Source organism: Scyliorhinus torazame, chromosome 1 (genome assembly GCF_047496885.1).
Source record: "Scyliorhinus torazame isolate Kashiwa2021f chromosome 1, sScyTor2.1, whole genome shotgun sequence".
In the NCBI taxonomy this organism is placed as follows: domain Eukaryota; kingdom Metazoa; phylum Chordata; class Chondrichthyes; order Carcharhiniformes; family Scyliorhinidae; genus Scyliorhinus; species Scyliorhinus torazame.
In genome coordinates this window covers 245,150,496-245,174,087 of record NC_092707.1, presented here as the reverse complement: position 1 = coordinate 245,174,087, position 23,592 = coordinate 245,150,496, and the positions used below count along the sequence as shown (strand labels likewise).

The following is a 23,592-nucleotide window of genomic DNA, read 5'->3' as shown; positions in this document are numbered from 1 at the left end:
GCAGAGAATCGCCGAGGCCCCGGAGAATACTGCGTCAGGCCCACTAATGATATGCCAATGGCGTTTACTGTGCGGAGTGGAACGCATTGACGCCACTGTCGAGGTACCGGAGAATTGCGATTTGGCGTGAACCCAGAGCACGCCACGATTTTGGCATCAGAACCGATTCTCCGCCCAGTCGCGTTTCCTGATTCAGGCGATGGCCAACGGAGAATCCCGCCCAATAACTTTGAATTAAGGGACATTTCCCAATGGTCACAAATAACACTTTGATTTGCCAGTAACACTTTGATTTGCCAGTGAAAACTACCACAAACCTTTGTTAAATCACTGACAAAATTGTACTGACAGCTTTTCAATTTCACTTTCAATGTCAGTGGGATTGCCTGGAAATTGAGTTACATTGTGAATAGCAAGCCAAAATATAATTTGTGAATGGTAAAAACAGTTGAAGGATTAAGTTATTTAATTGAAGGGGAAGAGTCCCAGACGGAGGAACTGAAACTCAAATGGGTGGAGGAGCTCGGCGGGAAGATGGAGGACGATGGAAGATGGAACTCACTACCGGAGGAGGTAGTGGAAGCAGGGACGATAGGGACATTTAAGGGGCATCTTGACAAATATATGAATAGGATGGGAATAGAAGGATACGGACCCAGGAAGTGTAGAAGATTGTAGTTTCGTCGGGCCGTATGGTCGGCACGGGCTTGGAGGGCCGAAGGGCCTGTTCCTGTGCTGTACATTTCTTTGTTCTTTGTTTGTTCTTTGACGGGCTGTTGGCGGAAGCCCTGACTAGGGTAAACTCAACCGCAACATGTGCCAGGCTCGGCCTGATTCCATTTAAGGTCGTTCACCAGGCCCACATGACGGTAGCTCGGATGAGCAAATTCTTTGGGGTAGAGGACAAGTGCGCTAGATGCGCGGAAGGACCAGCGAACCACGTTCACATGTTTTGGGCATGTCCTAAGCTTAGGGGGTATTGGGAGGGATTTGCGGACGTCATGTCCCGGGTGCTGAAAACAAGGGTGATGATGAGTCCAGGGGTGGCAATTTTCGGGGTTTCGGACGACCCGGGAGTCCAGGGGAAGAAAGAGGTCGATGTTCTGGCCTTTGCTTCCCTAATAGCCCGGCGGCGAATACTGCTGGCATGGAGGGACTCAAAACCCCCGAAGACCGAACTATGGCTTTCGGACATGTCAAGTTTTCTGGGTATGGAAAAAAATCAAGTTCGCCTTGAGGGAATCTGTATTGGGGATCGCCCGAAGGTGGCAACCATTCATTGACTTCTTCGCGGGAGAGTGAACGTCAGCAGGGGGGGGTGTGGGGGGAGGGGGAGATTAGAGTAGAGTAGGAGGGCTAAATAGGCGGGTAGTGTCTATGGGAGAGGAGCGGGTATGTGCATTCTGGTTTGGTTGAAGTGTTGGTTTTCCGTTGATGTTTGCATATTTCTGTAATCTGTAACTGTTTACAATGCCAACAAATACCTCAATAAAATTGTTTGTTTTAAAAAAAAAGTTATTTAATTGAAATTGTGAAAATTAACATTTCTGACAAATTCTTGGGCAGCAGGTTGGCGCAGCGGTTAGCATTGCTGCCTCACGGCGCCAAGGTCCCTGGCTCTGGATCACTGTCCATGTGGAGTTTTCACACTCTCCCTGTGTTTGCGTGTGTTTCGCCCCCACAACCCCAAGATGTGAGGGTAGGTGGATTGGCCATGCTAAATTGCCCCATAATTGGAAAAAATGATGGGTACTCTAAATTAAAAAAAAAAGTTCTTGTTCGTGTGCCCATGCTTAATTCAGATTACAGGGGGTTACATTTTATGCAGAAACGAATTGTCAGGAGTGGTATGTATTTAACCGTTGCAGAAAAGTATTCTGACATTAGGGTTGATGCCTCATGGTTTTCACCTGTTTGGGCTTGATTTTTTGTAACATGTTTTCTTCCTTTCAGGCTGTTGCTGGGATGAAGTACATTTTTGAGGTTGAACTGGGGAGAACACAATGTAAGCAGAGCGAGGTTCATGATTTGGAAACCTGTGATTTTGCAGCAACTCCGCAGGTAAAACTTTACATTTTGTTTTTACAATAATGGAGCACAGAATTTCTGTAACATACAAGCGGACTGTAAAAGCTTCTATAATTATGTAAAAAGATAAAATGTTGGTCCCTTACAGTCTGAAATGGGAGAATTTATAATAGAGAATAAGGAAATGGCAGAACAATTAAACAACTACTTTATTTCCCAGAAATGATACTGAGCCAAGAATTTGAAGGAAATTTGAATTATTAAAAAAATACTGTTGGACAAATGAATGGGACTGAATTGGGATAAATCCTCAGGGCCTGATAATCTACATCCCAGGGTACAAGGAGTTGGCCATGGAAATAATGGATGCATTGTTTGTCATCTTCCTTCTGGAACAGTACAGCAGATTGAAGGGTGACAAATGAAGCATATGTAGCCCTGCTATATATAAAAAAGGAGGGAGACAACTGAATTATAGACCGGTTAGCCTAATATCTGTAGTTGGGAAATATGATAAAAGGATGTGAACACAGGGCACTTAGAAACTATCAATGGATTGGACCAAGTCAACATGGATTTATGGAAGGGAAATCATGTTTGACAAATCTCTTGGGAGTTTTTTGAGGATGTAACTATTGGAATAGATAAGGGCGAGCCAGTGGTTGTGGTGTATTTGGATTTTCAGAAAACCTTTGACAAAGTCCAACATAAGAGGTTAGTGTGCAAAATTAAAACGCATGGGATTGAGGGCAATATATTCCTTCAGGGATCAGTGCTTAGGCCCCAGCTTTTCACAATATACATTAATGATTTGGATGAGGGAGCCAGATGTAATATTTCCAGGTTTTCTGATGACACAAAACTTGGTGGAAATGTGAGTGGTAAGGAGGATGTTAAGAGACTTCAAGGTGATTTGGACAAGTTAAGTGAGTGGGCAAATACATGGCAGATCCAGTATAACATGGTTAAATGTGAAGTTATCCACTGGACAAGAAACAGAATCGCAGAGTTATTATTTAAATGTTGTTAGATTGGAAATGAAATCCACCTCGGCCCCGTTGATGCTGACAGGGGTGTGTACAGTACTTTGCTTCCTGAAGTCAATGACCAGCTCTTTAGTTTTGCTGGCATTGAGGGAGAGATTGTTGTCGTTGCACCACTCCACTAGGTTCTCTATCTCCCTCCTGTATTCTCACTCATCGTTATTTGAGATCCACCCGACTATGGTCGTGTCGTCAGCAAACTTGTAGATGGAGTTGCATGTGTATTACCACCATTCCCACACCCCTCCTCCACCACCATCCTAACTGCGATCCAATCATGCGTCATGTCTTGTGTCTTGCAGAATCCCCTGGCGATGAGACGGGCCCTTCTGCTGTCCCCCAATCCCAACCACAACCGCAAACGGATACGGCGAGGAAGAGGACACGGACAGCGACGAGAGCCCTCGAACCGCAGCCCGAGACACACTGGAGCACCAGTCCGGGGACAACACTGGCTTCCCAAAACAGCTGTCTCCATTAACTTCCACCATCCCAGAGACACTTCCCTCTATTGGGCATGTTAGTGAAGTGGCCCCTGGAGCATTATCTGGTGCGCACCACAGATGTGCTGTGATACATCAGGTGGAGGTAGGAACCCCTAAGGGGACGGACAGTCGGAAGGTGGCCCGACCCCAGGGATTAGCTGCCATCAAGACAGGTTTCTGGAAAGGGCGATCTGATTGATAGTGGAGATGTAGTCACAGAGCCAGAAACAGTGACTGAAGGTTCAGCTGGAGGAGTTCAGCCGCCTGCAGGGGCAGGAGGTGGTGCCGATGATGCATGTTCCCAGGCCAACACCCCATTGGTGGCGTCAGTGGGCAACCTGTACATTGCAGCTGTGCTGCAGAGCGTGGCCCAGTCACAGCTGGTCATGGCTGAGTGCGTTGGCGGCATTGCCTGGGCGCTGGCTGACCTGAGCCAGGCACAGAGGGAGGTGGTACTGTTGCTGGCTGATGTGGCACAGACCTAGAGGGAGATGGTGCAGTCACTGACTGATGTGCACAGATCCATAAGATGGTGGCACAGTCATAGGGTGATGTGACACGGTTCCAGAGGGAGGTGGTCCACTCCCTGTGCTCCATGGCCGTGAGTATTGAGTCACTGGTTGAGATGGGTGCGGGCCTCCAGGACTGGCAGTGCCAGGTGGCAGGGGAGTCTCCGGGGTTAGCTCCGCTCTACACCCGTCCCATGGAGGAGCCCAAGGGCCAGCGGCACACTGAGGGGGGAGGAGGAGGAGGCGATGGGGCTGTGCTCTTGATTTCCGCAGGAGAGGTGGAACACCACAGCGCCTGGGAATCCCCCCTCTCCCCTCCTGCCCCTGGCGCATATGATGGGCAGCAGGCAGACCTGGGCGGCACCACGCCACATGGGACACTGCACAGCAGTCTGGTCCATCCAGGCCCGATTGCCCTAGAAGATGACCTCCAAAGGGGACCCAGGTCACAGGGCACATATCGCAGCAGGCCTCCTCTTCCACTCCTAAACGCTATGCCTAGGGATCCACCTAGGCATAGCGTTCGGGCCCGTAAGGCCAGGAAGGTTGACACAAGTTAGGTTGGCATGGGTGAAGCACACAATATAGTGTTACAGGCTAGGGCACAAACCTGCATATATATGTTCAACATTTTCCAATAAACACCTGGGCCGACATTCTCTGACCCCCCGCCGGGTCGGAGAATCGTCGGGGGCTGGCGTGAATCCCGCCCCCGCCGGTTGCCGAAGTCTCCGGCACCGGCTATTTGGTGGGGGCGGGAATCGCACCGCGCCGGTTGGCAGGCCCACCCCCGCTCGATTCTCCGGCCCGGATGGGCCGAAGTCCCGCCGATAAATTGCCTGTCCCACCGGCGTAAATTAAATCACCTACCTCACCGGCGGGACAAAGCGGCGTGGACGGGCTCCGGGGTCCTGGGGGGGGGCGCGGGGCGATCTGACCCCGGGGGGTGCCCCCACGGTGGCCTGGCCCGCGATCGGGGGGCCCACCGATCCGCGGGCGGGCCTGTGCCGTGGGGGCACTCTTTCCATTCCGCCTCCGCCACGGTCTCCACCATGGCGGAGGTGGAAGAGACTCCCTCCACTGCGCATGCGTGGGAAACTGTCAGCTGGCCGCTGACGCTCCCGCGCATGCGCCGCCCGGAGATGTCATTTCCGCGCCAGCTGGCGGGGCAACAAAGGCCGTTGCCGCCAGCTGGCAGGGCGGAAATTCCTCCGGCGTCGGCCTAGCCCCTCAATGTTGGGGCTCGGCCCCCAAAGATGCGGAGCATTCCGCACCTTTGGGGCGGTGCGATGCCCGTCTGATTGGCGCCGTTTTGGGTGCCAGTCGGCGGACATCGCGCCGTTTCCGGAGAACTTCGCCCCTGTTCACAACGTTTCAACCTGCCTCTGTCAGAAGGGTGTGAGACATGGGCTGGGCTGGGCTGGCTGCAGAGGAGGCACTTCTGGGAGTGGGGAAGGGGGTAGAGACAGGGGGGGCCCCTTGCCCTGTCCATCCTTGCCCTCCTCCGCATCCTCCTCGTCGGATGAGGGTCTGGCATTCATCCTCCTCCTCCAGCATGTCGCCCTTCTGCTGCGTGATGTTGTGGAGGACGCAGCAGGTCACTACGATGTGGGAGACTCTCCAAGCGCTATACTAGAGGGTCCCTCCAGAGGTGTCCAGAGACCTGAACCGCATCTACAGGATGCTGAAGCACCACTCGATCATGCCCCTGGTTGCATCATAGGCGTTTTTGTAGTGGGTCGCCGCATCGGTCTATGGCCTCCGGATAGGTGTCATCAGCCCTGAAAACAGCGGATAGCTCCTGGTGACCAGGACTCAATCCCTCAGCTGGGGGTGTGCTTCAAAGAGGTCCGGAACCGTCGAGTGTGCCAGGACGAAGGCGTTTGTACACTGCCCTGGCATCGGGCGCAGACGTGCATCATGTGCATCTCATGGTCACACACCAGCTGCACGTTCATAGAGTGGAACCCCTTAGGGTTTATGAAGACCGGCCGATCATGGGCCGGTGCTCATAGGGCTACATACATCTCATCGATCACTCCCTGGAACCGGGGCATCTCTGCGATGGTGGCGAACCCCACTGCCCGGGTATCCTGGTGGGCTCGGTCCACACTGAATTTGATAGATCGTACCGACCGGGCATATAGGGTCTTCGTGATGACGGGATGCACCTGTGCATCGAGGTCTGTGAGATCCCACACAGGACCCCATTCTGCGCCTGGAAGGACCCTGTGGCGTAATAGTTCAGGGTGACCGTCACCTTGACAGCCACCAGTAACGGGGTCCTTCCCCAATACCCCCGCAGTGCAGGTACACCATGATCTGGCAGATGTGTTGCACTGTCCCCCATCTAAGCCGGAGTCTGCGATGTAATGCCCGGTCCAGAAGTCCTCGAATGACAGGCGCTGCTGGTACACATGAGGCCTCATGCGGTGCCTCCTTCCCACCTCCTCCTCGGTCTGTTGCGCGGCCGGCTCTCCATCCTCACCAGCTGGCTCTTGTTCCTCTGGGGCAGGCTCCGCTGCTGCAGTGTCCTCCCTGAGCAGTTCCAGCTCATAAACCTCAGTGCATCCCCCAGGGCTGCGTCAACGAGGATGCAGACCACCATTCCTGGCTGGATTCCGAAGTATGGTACGCATCCGCGTCCCTAAACAGGTTCAACAGGCTACACTGTGGCCCTGGTCTGCAGCCCTTCCCCCCCCCCACATCCACCCTCGATCGCTCCCCCTGGCACTCTGCCCTCCTCACCCCTCGGGTGGGCCGCATGCTGCCCTGCCGGCGGATGATGGCCTGTTTGGGGGGAGGGGGGGTAGAATGCTGGGTGGTGGGATGGGGGCACCCATTTGGTTGGTGTCACTGCACAACCATGGGCCACAGACGGTGGTCATTGGGGTGCGCAGCAAGATGGCTGCCTTGCAGGCCACGGCAATGGCAGTCTATGCCTGGGCGCCCCGGTCCCCCCCAACTGCCCTCTCCGGGCCTGGCAGACATCTCCCACCTCCCCCAGACAGCCCTGCCAGTGTCAGGACCGGCAGTCCGCGGTCATGCCTCTGCATGTCCTACTTCCTCTCTCTTACTTTCACCAGCCTGTTTCCTGATTTGTGAAACTACAAGTGAAACTCGCCGTCGGTAATTCCTCCCGGCGGAGCATCGCAGAGGTCACGAAGAACGCCAGGTCAGGCCTGCTAATGATATGCGACGCCGTTTACTGGACACGCAGGGTAGAAGGCATAGACACTACTGTCGAGGCACCGGAGCTTGGCATTCTGGGGGCGCCAGGCACCAGCCATAATTCTGGCCGTATAACCGATTCTCCATCCAATCGCTTTCCCAATTTTTGGCGTTGGCCGATGGAAAATCGCAATATTTCCGTTAATCTCATATTATTTTGTACTATTGTGTGTAATTCTCGCTCACTTTTTATGAAACATTATGGGTGGGACTCTACGTCCAGTGATGCTTGTATTGCGAATCGTGAATGGGTGGAGAATTGCGCGTCAGCCGAAAATCGAGCTTGGCGCCAGCGCCCAACAGAACGCCATGCTCCGGTGCCTCGATAGCGATGGCCATCAATGGGATTGGCGTGGCCCAGTGCAGCCCGTGGCCCATCAGGTGTTGGCACTCCCCAGTGCGCCCATCCGAAGCGTTGTCCCACTGCAGGGGCAGTGGGAAGCCATGGAACGCGCATGGACCGGCAGACGCATGTACCGTGGGCATAAGCATCCTCCTTGACACAGCTGCCTCTCGCAGAGCAGATGTCCTGCCAGTGACACCCTCAGTTAGCCCGCCCTGGACGTAGAGTCCCACCCATAATGTTTCACAAAAAGTGAGTCAGCTGTCACCAAGCCCTGCCTGCCCACTGCATCCCTGTCCCAGAGAAGTAGACACAACCAGTGAGCTGCATAAAGGACCCACAGACATCGCAGCTATGGTCCCAACAGGTGAACACCTCCTTGGCCGAGCCCTGCCCGCACACATGCCACCAAGCATGACGCCATTTGGCGTACTGCGCCCACCCTACCCCTCCCCCAACAACCTAGTGCCTGCTGCCGGGGTATCACATGGCTCAGCCAAGAAGGACACCCACAGTGGACCCCACAGGACGATGGAGGACAGAGGATAGAGCGTACCTCTGGCATGGGTGGTGCCAGCCACCAGCACCCCTGCCGGCTGGGACAGGTGGCAAGGTCAGAGACCCCCCCAACCCCTCCTCCATACCAGGCACCGGGGCCAGGGGTGCGGTGTGGAGGGCAAAGTCAGGGGAATGACTGAGGATGACGAACCCTAAACCTCATTGCAACAGGGTCCTTCCAAGATCTCCCAGACCTCTGTGCATAGGTGCCCAACACGTTCAAGGTGCTCCCCGGGTGAGGGGTTGGCTCCTGGACGACAGGGGTTATCCGCTGCAGTCATGGCCGATGACGCCTATCTGGAGGCCACACCAATGTGGAGAACCGCTACAATGATGCTCATGCTGCGACCAGGAGCGCGATCGAACAGTGCATCGGTGTACTCATTGTGGTGGCCTGCTGCGTCCTCCACAACATTGCGAAGCAGAGGGGCGATATGCTGAAGGAGTGGTGAGCGAGGTCGCAGTGGCGAGCGAGGTCGCAGTGGCGAGCGAGGGTCACCAACAGGTCCTGCCTCATCAACTCATGAGTCTCCGGGTTGCGGCGGCGGGGGGGGGGGGGGGGGAGTCGCCTCGCCGCCAGGTGATCCTGCAAGATCGGATCGTTGGGGGCTCACTTGCGTCTCCGATGACAACCCCACCGACCAGGTCCAACACCCTGTGCTCTGCTACGGTGAGGGACTGCAGGTGCGGTGGGCCCTCTCTGGTCTTCTCTCTGCTCCTGCGGTTGAGGGCTGCCTTTTCCTGGGCGGACATATTATGCACAGGATATTTAATTCCAAACACATTCAACAAATTAACACTCGCTTAACATCCAATCAAAGTGTAGTTTACATTTTTCCCCTTTAATTCCCCCTCCCCCAACAACAAACAGCTCCTCAAATATAGCCATGAACGGCCTCCACCATACCTCAAAGCCCTCCTCTGACCCCCCTTAAAGCAAATTTGATCTCCAACCTGAGAAATTTGTACAGATCCCCCAGCCATGCTGCAACCCCTGGTGGCGTAACCGACCTCCAATTCAAAAGCTGGGCAATCAGAAAGGCAAAGGCCACGACACCGCCCCCTTCCCCTCTAACAGCTCTGGCACATCTAACACCCCAAAGATCGCCACCATGTGGTCCTACTTCACCTCAACCCCTACAATCGTTGATAGGGTTCCGAACATTGTCTCCCAAAAGGTGTCCAATTCCTCATACCCCAGAACATATGAGTATGATTTGTCGGCCTCCCTCCCACTCTTCTTGCACCCGCTGTCCCCGGGAAAAAAAACACTCATCCGAGCCTGAGTCATGTGGATCCCATGCACCACCATAAATTGTATCAAACTCATTGTGCAGGAGTAGGTTGAGTTCACTCGCCGCATTACCTCACACCAAAGTTCCCATCATATCTCCCTCCCCAACTCCTCCCACTTCCGCTTGATCCTTTTCAGTATTGTCTTGCCCGGCTCTCTCAACCACCCATATGTATCCCTAATTTTGCCATCTCCCACCTCATCCGGGAGCAGCAGTTTCTCCAGAAGCGTATACTCCGATACCTGAGGGAACGAAGGCAGCTCCTCATGCGCAAAGTCCCACACCTGCCAGTACCTAAACTCACTCCCCCTTGGTAACTCAAAGCTCTCCCGCTGCTCTAGCCAAGCAAAGTTCCCCTTTGAACTGCCCAATCCCCTCCTCCTTCCATCATAATAATAATCTTTATTGTCACAAGTAGGCTTACATTAACACTGCAAGGAAGTTACTGTGAAAATCCCCTAGTCGCCACATTCCGGTGCCTGTTCGGGTACACAAAGGGAAAATTCAGAATGTCCAATTCACCTCACAGCACGTCTTTCGGCACTTGTGGGAGGAAACCGGGGCACCCGGAGGAAACCCACACAGACACGGGGAGAACGTGCAGATTCCGCACAGACAGTGACCCAAGCCAGGAATCGAACCCGGGTCCCTGGTGCTGTGAAGCAACAGTGCTAACCACTATTCTAACGTACTGCCCCTACATCCACCCCTATACATCCCATCCACCCCCCTCCGGCTTGAACCTATGATTCCCACACACTGGCGTCAACACCAACATGTGACCCAGTTTAAAGTACCTCCTCAGCTGCTTCCAGATTCTTATAGTCGACTCCATCACTGGACTCGCCGTATGCTTCCTCAGAGCGAGAGGCAACTTACAAGACCCCCTCCTCCAACCTGACCCTGTCCACCCCCTCCCCCTCCCACCATCGAGTCATTCCGCATCACTGCCCAATATAAATGCAACAGGTTCGGAAGAGCCAACTCCCCTTCCCGACTCTGCCTTTGCAACAAAGCCCTCTTCACTCTTGGCATCTTCCCAGCCCACACAAATTCTGATACTAGCGCATCCACCCTCTGGAAAAAGACCTGGGGGTGAGGGGGGGGGGGATCGGGAGGGACTAAAACACGGAATAGCAATCTTGGCAGTATTTTCATCTTCACCACCTGCTCCCTCCCTGCCACCTTTTTTTTAAATTAAGTATTTTATTGAAAATTTTTGGTCAACCAACACAGTACATTGTGCATCCTTTACACAATATTATAACAACACAAATAACAATGACCTATTTTATAAACAAAAAATGAATAAATAATAAATAACAAAAATGAAAACTAGCCCTAATTGGCAACTGCCTTGTCACAAGTAACACTCTCCAAAAATATAATTTAACAGTCCAATATATAATTATCTGTAGCAACGACCTATACATACTATACAGTATATATTAACAACCCTGAGAGTCCTTCTGGTTCCTCCTCCTCCACCTCCCCCCCCCCCCCCCCCCCCCCCCCCCCCGATCCTGGGCTGCTGCTGCTGCCTTTTTCCCATTCCGTCTATCTTTCTGCGAGGTATTCGACGAACGGTTGCCACCGCCTGGTGAACCCTTGAGCCGACCCCCTTAGGACGAACTTAATCCGCTCTAGCTTTATAAACCCCGCCATGTCATTTATCCAGGTCTCCACCCCCGGGGGCTTAGCTTCTTTCCACATTAGCAATATCCTGCGCCGGGCTACTAGGGACGCAAAGGCCAAAACATCGGCCTCTCTCGCCTCCTGCACTCCGGCTCTTGTGCAACCCCAAATATAGCCAACCCCCAGCTTGGTTCGACCCGGACTCCTACTACTTTTGAAAGCACCTTTGTCACCCCCATCCAAAACCCCTGTAGTGCCGGGCATGACCAAAACATATGGGTATGATTCGCTGGGCTTCTCGAGCACCTCGCACACCTATCCTCCACCCCAAAAAATTTACTGAGCCGTGCTCCAGTCATATGTGCCCTGTGTAATACCTTAAACTGAATCAGGCTTAGCCTGGCACACGAGGACGACGAGTTTACCCTGCTTAGGGCATCTGCCCACAGCCCCTCGTCGATCTCCTCCCCCAGCTCTTCTTCCCATTTCCCTTTTAGTTCATCTACCATAGTCTCCCCTTCGTCCCTCATTTCCCTATATATATCTGACACCTTACCATCCCCCACCCATGTCTTGGAGATCACTCTGTCCTGCACCTCTTGTGTCGGGAGCTGCGGGAATTCCCTCACCTGTTGCCTCGCAAAAGCCCTCAGTTGCATATACCTGAATGCATTCCCTTGGGGCAACCCATATTTCTCGGTCAGCGCTCCCAGACTCGCGAACTTCCCATCCACAAATAGATCTTTCAGTTGCGTTATTCCTGCTCTTTGCCACATTCCATATCCCCCATCCATTCCCCCCGGGGCAAACCTATGATTGTTTCTTATCGGGGACCCCCCCAAGGCTCCAGTCTTTCCCCTATGCCGTCTCCACTGTCCCCAAATCTTCAGTGTAGCCACCACCACCGGGCTTGTGGTGTAGTTCCTCGGTGAGAACGGCAATGGGGCTGTCACCATAGCCTGTAGGCTAGTCCCCTTACAGGACGCCCTCTCTAATCTCTTCCACGCCGCTCCCTCCTCCTCTCCCATCCACTTACTCACCATTGAAATATTAGCGGCCCAATAATACTCACTTAGGCTCAGTAGTGCCAGCCCCCCCCCTATCCCTGCTACGCTGTAAGAATCCCTTCCTCACTCTCGGGGTCTTCCCGGCCCACACAAAACCCATCATGCTCTTTTCAATCCTTTTAAAAAAAAGCCTTCGTGATCACCACCGGGAGGCACTGAAACACAAAGAGGAATCTCGGGAGGACCACCATCTTAACCGCCTGCACCCTCCCTGCCATTGACAGGGATACCATATCCCATCTCTTGAAATCCTCCTCCATCTGTTCCACCAACCGCGTTAAATTTAACCTATGCAATGTGCCCCAATTCTTAGCTATCTGGATCCCCAGGTAACGAAAGTCCCTTGTTACCTTCCTCAACGGTAGGTCCTCTATTTCTCTACTCTGCTCCCCTGGATTCACCACAAACAACTCACTTTTCCCCATGTTCAATTTATACCCTGAAAAATCCCCAAACTCCCCAAGTATCCGCATTATTTCTGGCATCCCCTCCGCCGGGTCCGCCACGTATAGTAGCAAATCGTCCGCATACAAAGATACCCGGTGCTCTTCTCCTCCCCTAAGTACTCCCCTCCACTTCTTGGAACCCCTCAACGCTATCGCCAGGGGCTCAATCGCCAGTGCAAACAATAATGGGGACAGAGGGCATCCCTGCCTTGTCCCTCTATGGAGCCGAAAATATGCAGATCCCCGTCCATTCGTGACCACGCTCGCCACTGGGGCCCTATACAACAGCTGCACCCATCTAACATACCCCTCTCCAAAACCAAATCTCCTCAACACCTCCCACAAATAATCCCACTCCACTTTTATCAAATGCTTTCTCGGCATCCATCGCCACTACTATCTCCGTTTCTCCCTCTGGTGGGGCCATCATCATTACCCCTAACAACCTCCGTATATTCGTGTTCAGCTGTCTCCCCTTCACAAACCCAGTTTGGTCCTCGTGGACCACCCCCGGGACACATTCCTCTATTCTCATTGCCATTACCTTGGCCAGGACCTTGGCATCTACATTTAGGAGGGAAATAGGTCTATAGGACCCGCATTGTAGCGGGTCCTTTTCCTTCTTTAAGAGAAGCGATATCGTTGCTTCAGACATAGTCGGGGGCAGTTGTCCCCTTTCCTTTGCCTCATTAAAGGTCCTCGTCAGTACCGGGGCGAGCAAGTCCACATATTTTCTATAGAATTCGACTGGGAATCCATCCGGTCCCGGGGCCTTTCCCGCCTGCATGCTCCTAATTCCTTTCACCACTTCTTCTACCTCGATCTGTGCTCCCAGTCCCACCCTTTCCTGCTCTTCCACCTTGGGAAATTCCAGCCGATCCAAGAAGCCCATCATTCTCTCCCTCCCATCCGGGGGTTGAGCTCCATATAATTTTTTATAAAATGTCTTGAACACTCCATTCACTCTCTCCGCTCCCCGCTCCATCTCTCCTTCCTCATCCCTCACTCTCCCTATTTCCCTCACTGCTCCCCTTTTCCTCAATTGGTGTGCCAGCAACCTGCTCGCCTTCTCCCCATATTCGTACTGTACACCCTGTGCCTTCCTCCATTGTGCCTCTGCAGTGCCTGTAGTCAGCAAGTCAAATTCTACATGTAGCCTTTGCCTTTCCCTGGACAGTCCCTCCTCCGGTGCTTCCGCATATTGTCTGTCCACCCTCAAAAGTTCTTGCAGCAACCGCTCCCGTTCCTTACTCTCCTGCTTCCCTTTATGTGCCCTTATTGATATCAGCTCCCCTCTAACCACCGCCTTCAACGCCTCCCAGACCACTCCCACCTGGACCTCCCCATTATCATTGAGTTCCAAGTACTTTTCAATGCACCCTCTCACCCTTAGACACACCCCCTCATCTGCCATTAGTCCCATGTCCATTCTCCAGGGTGGGCGCCCTCCTGTTTCCTCCCCTATCTCCAAGTCCACCCAGTGTGGAGCGTGATCCGAAATGGCTATAGCCGTATACTCCGTTCCCCTCACCTTCGGGATCAATGCCCTACCCAGCACAAAAAAGTCTCTTCGCGAGTAGACTTTATGGACATAGGAGAAAAACGAGAACTCCTTACTCCTAGGTCTGCTAAATCTCCACGGGTCTACACCTCCCATCTGCTCCATAAAATCTTTAAGTACCTTGGCTGCTGCCGGCCTCCTTCCAGTCCTGGACTTCGACCTATCCAGCCCTGGTTCCAACACCGTATTAAAATCTCCCCCCATTATCAGCTTTCCCATCTCTAGGTCCGGAATGCGTCCTAGCATCCGCCTCATAAAATTGGCATCATCCCAGTTCGGGGCATATACGTTTACCAAAACCACCGTCTCCCCCTGTAGTTTGCCACTCACCATCACGTATCTGCCCCCGTTATCCGCCACTATAGTCTTTGCCTCGAACATTACCCGCTTCCCCACTAATATAGCCACCCCCCTGTTTTTCGCATCTAGTCCCGAATGGAACACCTGCCCCACCCATCCTTTGCGTAGCCTAACCTGGCCTATCAGTTTCAGGTGCGTTTCCTGTAACATAACCACATCTGCCTTAAGTTTCTTAAGGTGTGCGAGTACCCGTGCCCTCTTTATCGGCCCGTTCAGCCCTCTCACGTTCCACGTGATCAGCCGAGTTGGGGGGCTTCCTACCCCCCCCCCTTGTCGATTAGCCATCACCTTTTTCCAGCTCCTCACCCGGTTCCCACGCAGCTGTATCTCCCCCAGGCGGTGCCCCCCCGCCCATCCTCTCCCATACCAGCTCCCCCCTCTCCCCAGCAGCAGCAACCCAGTAATTCCCCCCTCCCACCCCACCCGCTAGATCCCCCGCTCATGTAATTACTCCCCCCATGTTGCTCCCAGAAGTCAGCAAACTCTGGCTGACCTCGGCTTCCCCCCGTGACCTCGGCTCGCACCGTGCGACGCCCCCTCCTTCCTGCTTCTCTATTCCCGCCATGATTATCATAGCGCGGGAACCAAGCCCGCGCTTCTCCCTTGGTCCCGCTCCCAATGGCCAACGCCCCATCTCCTCCACCTCCCCTCCTCCCCCCATCACCACCTGTGGGAGAGAGAAAAGTTACCACATCGCAGGATTAGTACATAAAACCCCTCTTTGCCCCCCACATTCGCCCCACCACTTTGTTCGAACGTTCTTTTTAATAACCCGCTCATTCCAGTTTTTCTTCCACAATAAAAGTCCACGCTTCATCCGCCGTCTCAAAGTAGTGGTGCCTCCCTCGATATGTGACCCACAGTCTTGCCAGTTGCAGCATTCCAAATTTTATCTTCTTTTTATGAAGCACCGCCTTGGCCCGATTAAAGCTCGCCCTCCTTCTCGCCACCTCCGCACTCCAGTCTTGATAAACGCGGATCACCGCGTTCTCCCATTTACTGCTCCGAGTTTTCTTCGCCCATCTAAGGACCATTTCTCTATCCTTAAAACGGAGGAATCTCACCACTATGGCTCTGGGAATTTCTCCTGCTCTCGGTCCTCGCGCCATCACTCTGTATGCTCCCTCCACCTCCAACGGACCCGCCGGGGCCTCCGCTCCCATTAACGAGTGCAGCATCGTGCTCACATATGCCCCGACGTCCGCTCCCTCCACACCTTCAGGAAGACCAAGAATCCTCAGGTTGTTCCTCCTTGCGTTGTTTTCCAGTGCCTCCAACCTTTCCACACATCGTTTCTGATGTGCCTCCTGCGTCTCCGTCTTCACCACCAGGCCCTGTATATCGTCCTCATTCTCGGCTGCCTTTGCCTTCACGACCCGAAGCTCCCACTCCTGGGTCTTTTGTTCCTCCTTTAGCCCTTCGATCGCCTGTAGTATCGGGGCCAACAGCTCTTTCTTCATTTCCTTTTTGATCTCTTCCACACAGCATTTCAAGAACTCTTGTTGTTCAGGGCCCCATGTTAAACTGCCACCTTCCGACGCCATCTTGCTTTTTGCTTGCCTTCCTTGCCGCTGTTCTAAAGGATCCACTGCAATCTGGCTACTCTCTCCTCCTTTTTCCATCCGTATCCAGGGGGGATTCCCTTCTGGTTTACCGCACAGTGTTTTTAGCCGTCAAAATTGCCGTTGGGGCTCCTATCAAGAGCCCAAAAATCCGTTTCACAGGGAGCTGCCGAAACGTGCGACTCAGCTGGTCATCGCCGCACCCGGAAGTCCCCCTGCCACCTTTTAAGATCCCCTTTGATTTCCTTCACGTACCCCTTCAGGTTCCACCTATGCATTGTAGCCCACTCATGCATTACCTGGAGCCCCAGGTACCGAAACTGCTACCTTGCCACCTTAAATGGCAGAGCCCTCAGGTATTGTCGTCCCCCACCGTATTCACTGGAAACACCTCACTTTTCTCTACATTCAATTTATAACCTTAAAAAACCCAAACTTCTCCAGTGAGCCCATTATTCTGCCCATACTTTCCAACGGGTCTGACATGAACAATAGCAGCGTACAAGATTCCCCGGTGTTCCCTGTCCATCCTCTCAATCCCCTGCCACTCAACTGAGGCCAGAAGTGCCATCGCCAAGGGCTCAATCACTAACACAAACAACAGCAGGCACCCCTACCCCATACCCTTATACAATCCAGAATACCGGAAGTTCGTCTCATTTGTTCGCACACTTGCCATGGGGGCACATACAACAACCAGCCCCACGCCAGAAACCTCGGCCTAAACCCAAACCTCCCCAAAATCTCAAACAGGTACCTGCACTCTACCCAATCTCGACGTCCATGGGCACTCCACGTCCATGGGCACTATCACCTACGGCACTTGCCCCCCTGGCGGGGTCATAATTACATTCAGCAACCTCCTAATATAACCTCCTCTTCGCAAAGCCCATTTGGTCCTCTAAACCACCTCCAGCATACACCCATCTCTAACCTTCTCTCCTATATCTTTGCCAGGACTTTCACATCTGTATTTAGCAGCGAGATGGGCCTATGGGACCCGCACTCCAATGGATCCTTCCCCTTTTTTGGAATCGGTGAAATCGACGACTGCGCCAACGTATCCAGAAACTCCCCCTTTTCCACCACTTCACTGAACATGCCCAAAAGGTGGGGGGACAGCTCCGTCGCGAACTACTTATAAAATTCGCCCACCTTAGCTGACTCATCGCTCTACCCGTCGTCAACCGGTCAAACTGCCCCTTCAGCTTCTTCCTTTCAGCCAACAACTCCTTTGTGGGGGCCACAGAATATCTCCTATCCACCTCTACTACATCATCCAACAGTCGCGATGCTCCTCCTTCCTCATCCTATCCTTATGGGCCTTGAACCAAATAATTTCCCCCTGAATTATTGCCTTCAGGGCCTCCCAAAACGTGGTTACCGATACCTCTCCAGTCTGAGCTCAACATAATTCTGTTTTTTAGAAAATATTTTATTGAGGCATTTATAATATTAACATTTTTAACATTTTAAACAGAGAGATCCAACACACGCAAGAACCCCGCAATAACACACCCAACTCCCCCCATCCCTAAACCTTAACTACCCATACATTAGATTCCCTGCCCTTATCCGCCCCTTCCATGCCTCCTGCCCCCCCACCCCCCCACTGACGGTCAATTTTCCTTGAAGAAGTCGATGAACGGCTGCCACCTCCGATCGAACCCCTGTACTGAACCCCTTAACGTGAACTTAATTTTCTCTAGCTTAAGATACCCTGCCATGTCACTGACCCAAACCCCCGACTTTGGAGACTCCGAGTCCCTCCATCCCAACAAAATCCGTCTCCGGGCCACTAGGGATGCAAAGGCCAAAACGTCCACCCACTGGGCTCCTGGATCTTCCAACACTCCAAATATTACCATATCTGGACTCAACATAATTCTTAATCGCCATCATCACCTTCCCACAGAACGCCCTGTCGGCCAAGAGCCACAAATCCAACCTCTACCCCAGCCTCTGCGCCTGATCCAAACCAAGTCTCACGTCCAGAAAGTGCGGAGCATGGTGCGAAATCATTCTTCCCCGCTTACTCTGCACCCTCGATCCCCATCAACACCGCCCAGCTTACCATAGAAAAGTCAACCTGGAATAAACCCTATACACATGCGAGAAGAAGGAATACTCCCTCTCTCCCAGGTGTCCAACTTCCACGGATCCACCATCCCCATCCTCTCGCACCATTATTGACCTCCCCATCAACTTGGGGCTCGACCTATCCTACTCGGCTCCAATACACAATTAAGATCTCCCCCCACCCCTCCGCATAATTAGCTGGTGAGAGTCCAAGTGCGGGATTGCCCCCAATAGCATGTTCATGAATCCGGTATCGACCCAATTAGACGCATACATATTCAGCAACACCACCGGAGTCCCCACTCACTATCACAAACCTCTCCCCTCCAGTCCCTCACTTCCCTAGCTCCCCTTTGCTCAACAATATGGCAACACCCCATGACTTTGAGTCAAACCGCGAGTGGAACATTCTCCACCCACCCCTTCCTCAACCTCATCTGATCTTTCACACGGAGATGCGTCTCCTGCAAGAAAATCACTTCTGCTCTCAAACTCTTCAAATGCGCAAACACCCGGGACCACTTAACCGTCCCATTTAGCCCACGGACATTCCATGTCACGATTCTCACCGGAGGCTTCCGCCTCCCCTCCCCCTAGAGTCCTCTATCGTCACCCTTCAGCTCCGTTTCCCCATCCCCAATTTAAATCGGGCCCACCCAAGATGGCCCACCGCCCCTTCCATGACCAAACTCATCCTCCTTAACCGCCACGTCACCTCCCTACCAGCCACTCCTCTCTGAACCGCTCCCCAGCTAAACACCGTAGCCCCCCACTTCATTTCCATTGACTGGCACCCGAAGGCCCCCCCAAACCCCCCCTCCTCTACCCATCTGACCTGCATCCCCCCTACTCCTCTCCAAACCTCATCCCAACATGGCCCCCGACAGAGTATTCTCTAACCGCCCCACCCCAATCCAGCTCAGCCCCTCATTGAGCATAATCAACAGAGTGCATTAAAACTAAACACCATACTGCCAACACTGAAGGACCCCCTCCAAAACAAGCAGCAATCAGTGCAAAATACCAAAATACAAGAGAGAACAAATGGACCAACAACACAAAAGATGCAAAAAATCCACAAACCAACCAACCCTTCCAATATTTCCCAGTCAGCAAACAGTAACTGTAAACAAACTTTTGCAGAGATAACACTTCCACCCAAGACCTCCCCTAGCTTATGTTCCTTAATAAAGTCTTTTGCCTCCTCTGGCATCCCAAAGTAATATTCCCAGCCCTCAAAAGTTACCCATAGTCTAACCGGGTACAACATCCCAAACAGAATCTGGCACCAAAACAGCACTGCCTTAGCCTTGTTGAACCCCGCCCGCCTCCTGGGCAGCTCTGCTCCAATTTAGATCCAGATTTGGCTTCCTTCCCACTCACAGTCCACCAGACCCTGGCCCACCTCAGAATCGTTTCTTTGTCCTGGAACTTGTGCATAGCACATTCACCGCCTGTGGCGGCTCCCCCGCTCTTGGTCTCTGCCTCAGGGACCTGTGGGCCCGATTCACCTCTGGAGCCTTGTCCAGCACCTTCTCTTCCACCAACCTGGCCAGCATCCCTGCAACTCCCTCCGGAATGCCCACAATACACAGATTTTGCCACCTGGACCTATTTTCCTGTCCGCCACCGTTGCTTGCAGTGTCTTATACAGGTCCCCCAGGATCACCATCTCTACCTCCAACGACACAATCCAATCATTCTGGTCTGACACCACCTTCCCTACTTCCTGGATTGTCGCTCCTTGCACCTCGAGGCTCTTCTCCACCCGATCCAAGGTCCCGCAAAGAGGTGCCACTGCCCCCTCAATCGTCTTAGACCAGTCGTTCTGCATTTCCTTATGCTGCTGCCGAAATCCGTCTGAATAAAGCTCATCAACTGCTCCATTTGCAGCTTTCCAGTCGACGACGACCCTTTCCCATCCGCTACTTTTCTAATTGATGCTGCACCCCGAGTCTCCTCCAATTCTTTGGCCAGGGCTCTCACTGTCTTCTGTTGAGTTTGGGAACCCACAGAAATGTCCACCCGGGCGACAACCTATCTAATAATAATATCTAATAACCTTTTATTGTCACAAGTATGAAGTTACTGTAAAAAGCCCCTAGTCACGACATTCCGGCTCCTGTTCGGGTAAGCTGGTACGGGAATTGAACCCGCACTGCTGGCCTTGTTCTGCATCACAAACCAGTTGTCTAGCCCACTGAGCTAAACCAGCCCCTCCACTCTCTGCACAACCTTTCCGCCGAAATTCCCCAAAGTTTGGGTAAAAGGGGCCAAAACCAACACCTTCAAGCAGGAGCTGCCCTGTGCGCAACCGCTCCATAGCCGCCACCGGGTGGCATCTTAGCTGGAATGAGAGTGTGTGGGGAGTGCAGTGCTTATATGCAGCTCCAGCTTGTCAGGCCTCCAGTGTCAATTCCGACGCCGGCATCAATTAGAATTGCATTGTTCCACGTTGCGCTGGTGCAGGCCCATTAGCATGTCCTGAAATGCTCGGGGACCGGCGCCACTGTCGGGGCTGCAGAACATCCACGATTCGCCCATTATACCGTACTCACATGGGAATTTTAAACTCCCAATTGCTGTTTTCACCTTGTTCGATTAGCACAGCTCTAAGTTAATCAGCTGGAAAGCCAAAATGATTCAGCTGGATGCCTCCCTGACAATGTTCAGCCCCTCCTGCCACAACACTGCACCCCCTGACAATGCTCACCTATCATTCTGGAAATGATTACCTCCACCCCTGTCCTGTTCCATCCTGGGAATGTGCGTTCTCTGCCCTCAGTTCTCAATTCACCTGCCAGAATCCCTGGATTCTGTTTTCTTGATTCACTGAATATTTCAAACATTTGCATCAATTTTCTCCAATGGATTAAAATTGTACTTCTATTCTTAGTCGTCATTGGAGAGAGTTTCTTCCAGGTTTAAACCACTCTTGTTGGAGGAGACATGACATGATAAAGTTTAAGTAATGAAGGAATAAATCCTGGAAGGCAATCTAATTTCCAACTATTCATTTAATCTTTCAGAAAACATTTTGCAACTTTGTGGTTCTTTCAGTCCCTTGGAGAGGACAAATGTCTTTGACAAAGACAACGTGCAGACCATCAAACAACTGAATTTCTGCATTGCAGTAGATTAATTTGCAGTTGGATCACGTCTGTTTAATATGTTAACTAAAAGCTCCCACTGTGCTTTTAAGTTGTATACTAATAGCAACTCTTGCCTTTATTTTCTTTTCGAAATCATGTTATACAAATGTTAAATGCATCACCTACACAACAAAATTATTGTCGCTTCCTCTTAAGGCTAAATAGAAACGGCAAACACTGAACTTGAAGAATATGATTCAGGAAAGCGATATTGCGGTATGTCTTTATGTACCTGTATGCATTTTCAGTGTAATAAATTCTGACCTGCAGAAAGCCCGCTATTGCCTGTATTTTCTCCGAAGGAATTTCCAACTTCAGTTACTGTTTTTTATCTTGCCAGGTTGCTTTCATTTAAATTTTAGTGGAGACTCTCAAAGTTTCTATGGATTCCATTGGATGGAGAAAATCAACCTTTAAATTATGATGCAGAGACCTTGTTCCCCCTAAATATACTTGTGTTTAGGTCCTTTGGGGATGGATGAAGTGCAGTATTAAACAAACTACTCACAATTTCAGAAACAGTGGCCTCCAGTAGATTTTCCTATCTACTCTTCTCATGGTGGCTAAGGGGATTGTATGAATTTTTATTGTGTTCTAATTCTTGACTAGAAACGTAGAAAATTGGAGCAGGAGTGGGCCACTTGACCGTTTGAGCATGCACTGTCATTCAATGTAGTCATGGTTGATCCCCCATCTCAATGTCATACTCCTGCGGTCTCCCCATAATCCCTGAACACTGTTAGAGTCTAGGGCTGAGGTTTCCCACTCCTGTTCGGTTCGGATGGATTTGGTGACAGGAGCAGAATCTCGTGAGAGGCCCAAATTGTGTTTTACATTGGTGAGAAGTCTTGTTGCGAACCCTGCAAGTGATGTCATGAGAATCCCGCCATTCAACGTCAGGGACCCCCATGATAATAAATTTGAATGTAATTCATGGGGCTCTACGCCTGATCATTCCTCCCAGCCTCCCGTTGAATAATCCATTCATGTCAGTGTGAAGCCACCCAGGAATGAATTATAACTGGCCTCCCATGGGGCGCACCTGTAGGGCAGATCCCCCAGAGGTGCTCAGGTGGGTGTATTGCTTCAGGGAGAGTGTTATGACTGCGCACTGCCCATTTGCATGTCTCCTGGGCACTGCCGGGGCGAGGAGTTGGGGGAGGGGGGTCCATTCTAACCTTTATGTCCTTGAGTGGCCTTTGAATATTACACTTCGATCTTAAAAAACTAAGTTGCTGGCGAAATGGGCTCAATCAGAGTCCCATCAGACCGCCCCCCCCCCCCCCCCCCCCCCCTGTAGGGACTTTCCCGCCTTTTTTCGGAAGTGTCCTGCCTTTTTGGAAAAAGGGCGGAAACTGGAGTGCTTTCCTCCAAGAAGACGCCATCATTACTGAGAACATTTAGAATGCTGCGCTGCTAGCTTGTGAGCCTGACAAATCTTAACTGTTTGTTCCAAAGACAGCTCCGATTCCCTCAGTAACTGTTCCCTCAGCTTATTTTCATTCACACCAAACACAATCTGCTCCCCAATCATGGAAGATTCCATCACAGAAAAATTACAGGTTTTAGCTTTTAACTTTAAATCAGTGATGAAATGATCTCTGGACTCTTCTGTCTTCTGTGATCTAAATACATAGCGTTCATTCTTTTTAGGGGTGGAATGTTCATCAAATCTTCGAATTACTTCGTTAAAATTTTCACTATCGTTATCGTTTGAAATTTAAACATATTAAACACAGCAGTTGCTTTGGACCCTGCGGCTGTCAGGAGCATCGCTACCTTGCGCAAATCTGATTGATCTCCTAAATTTACTGCAGTAAGAAACAGATTAAATTGTTGTTTAATCACACGCCAATTGCTGTCCACATTACCATGAAATCGGAGACTCATTTATGGCTTCAACGACGCCATGTTGTTAATTCTTGCAGTCTGCAAAATCTTCAAATCTTTGTGGACCTCGTGGCAGGCCGATAGTTTTTTTCTCAGTGGTTAATACTATCCAACCCTGGTATCATGAAATATTCTTGTCGGATGGCCTGATTTATAGTACAAGAACACTTGTAGCTAAAGCTATAAACGATTTATTAACATTAACTGTGGGTCAACTATATACAAAACAACTGATGAATAACAGTATGAACATGCACAAACCACTATCTTCCCAGCTCCCTAGTGGGTGGTACAGTAGCACAGTGATTAGCACCATTGCATCACAGTTCCAGGGTCCCACGTTCGATT

At 51.7% G+C, this 23,592-nt stretch overlaps 1 protein-coding gene across 1 annotated transcript in view; it reads left to right on the top strand.

The window, feature by feature from the left end:
• The window catches only part of LOC140402352 (cystatin-like), a 29,181-nt gene extending 7,554 nt beyond the window's left edge, over positions 1-21,627 (top strand). Inside the window, exons 2-3 of the mRNA XM_072493579.1 lie at positions 1,954-2,061; positions 21,232-21,627. Of these exons, the coding sequence (XP_072349680.1) occupies positions 1,954-2,061; positions 21,232-21,321 (198 nt within the window). The 3' untranslated portion in view covers positions 21,322-21,627. The remainder of the gene's footprint in view (positions 1-1,953; positions 2,062-21,231) is intronic.
• Positions 21,628-23,592: the final 1,965 nt, after the last annotated feature.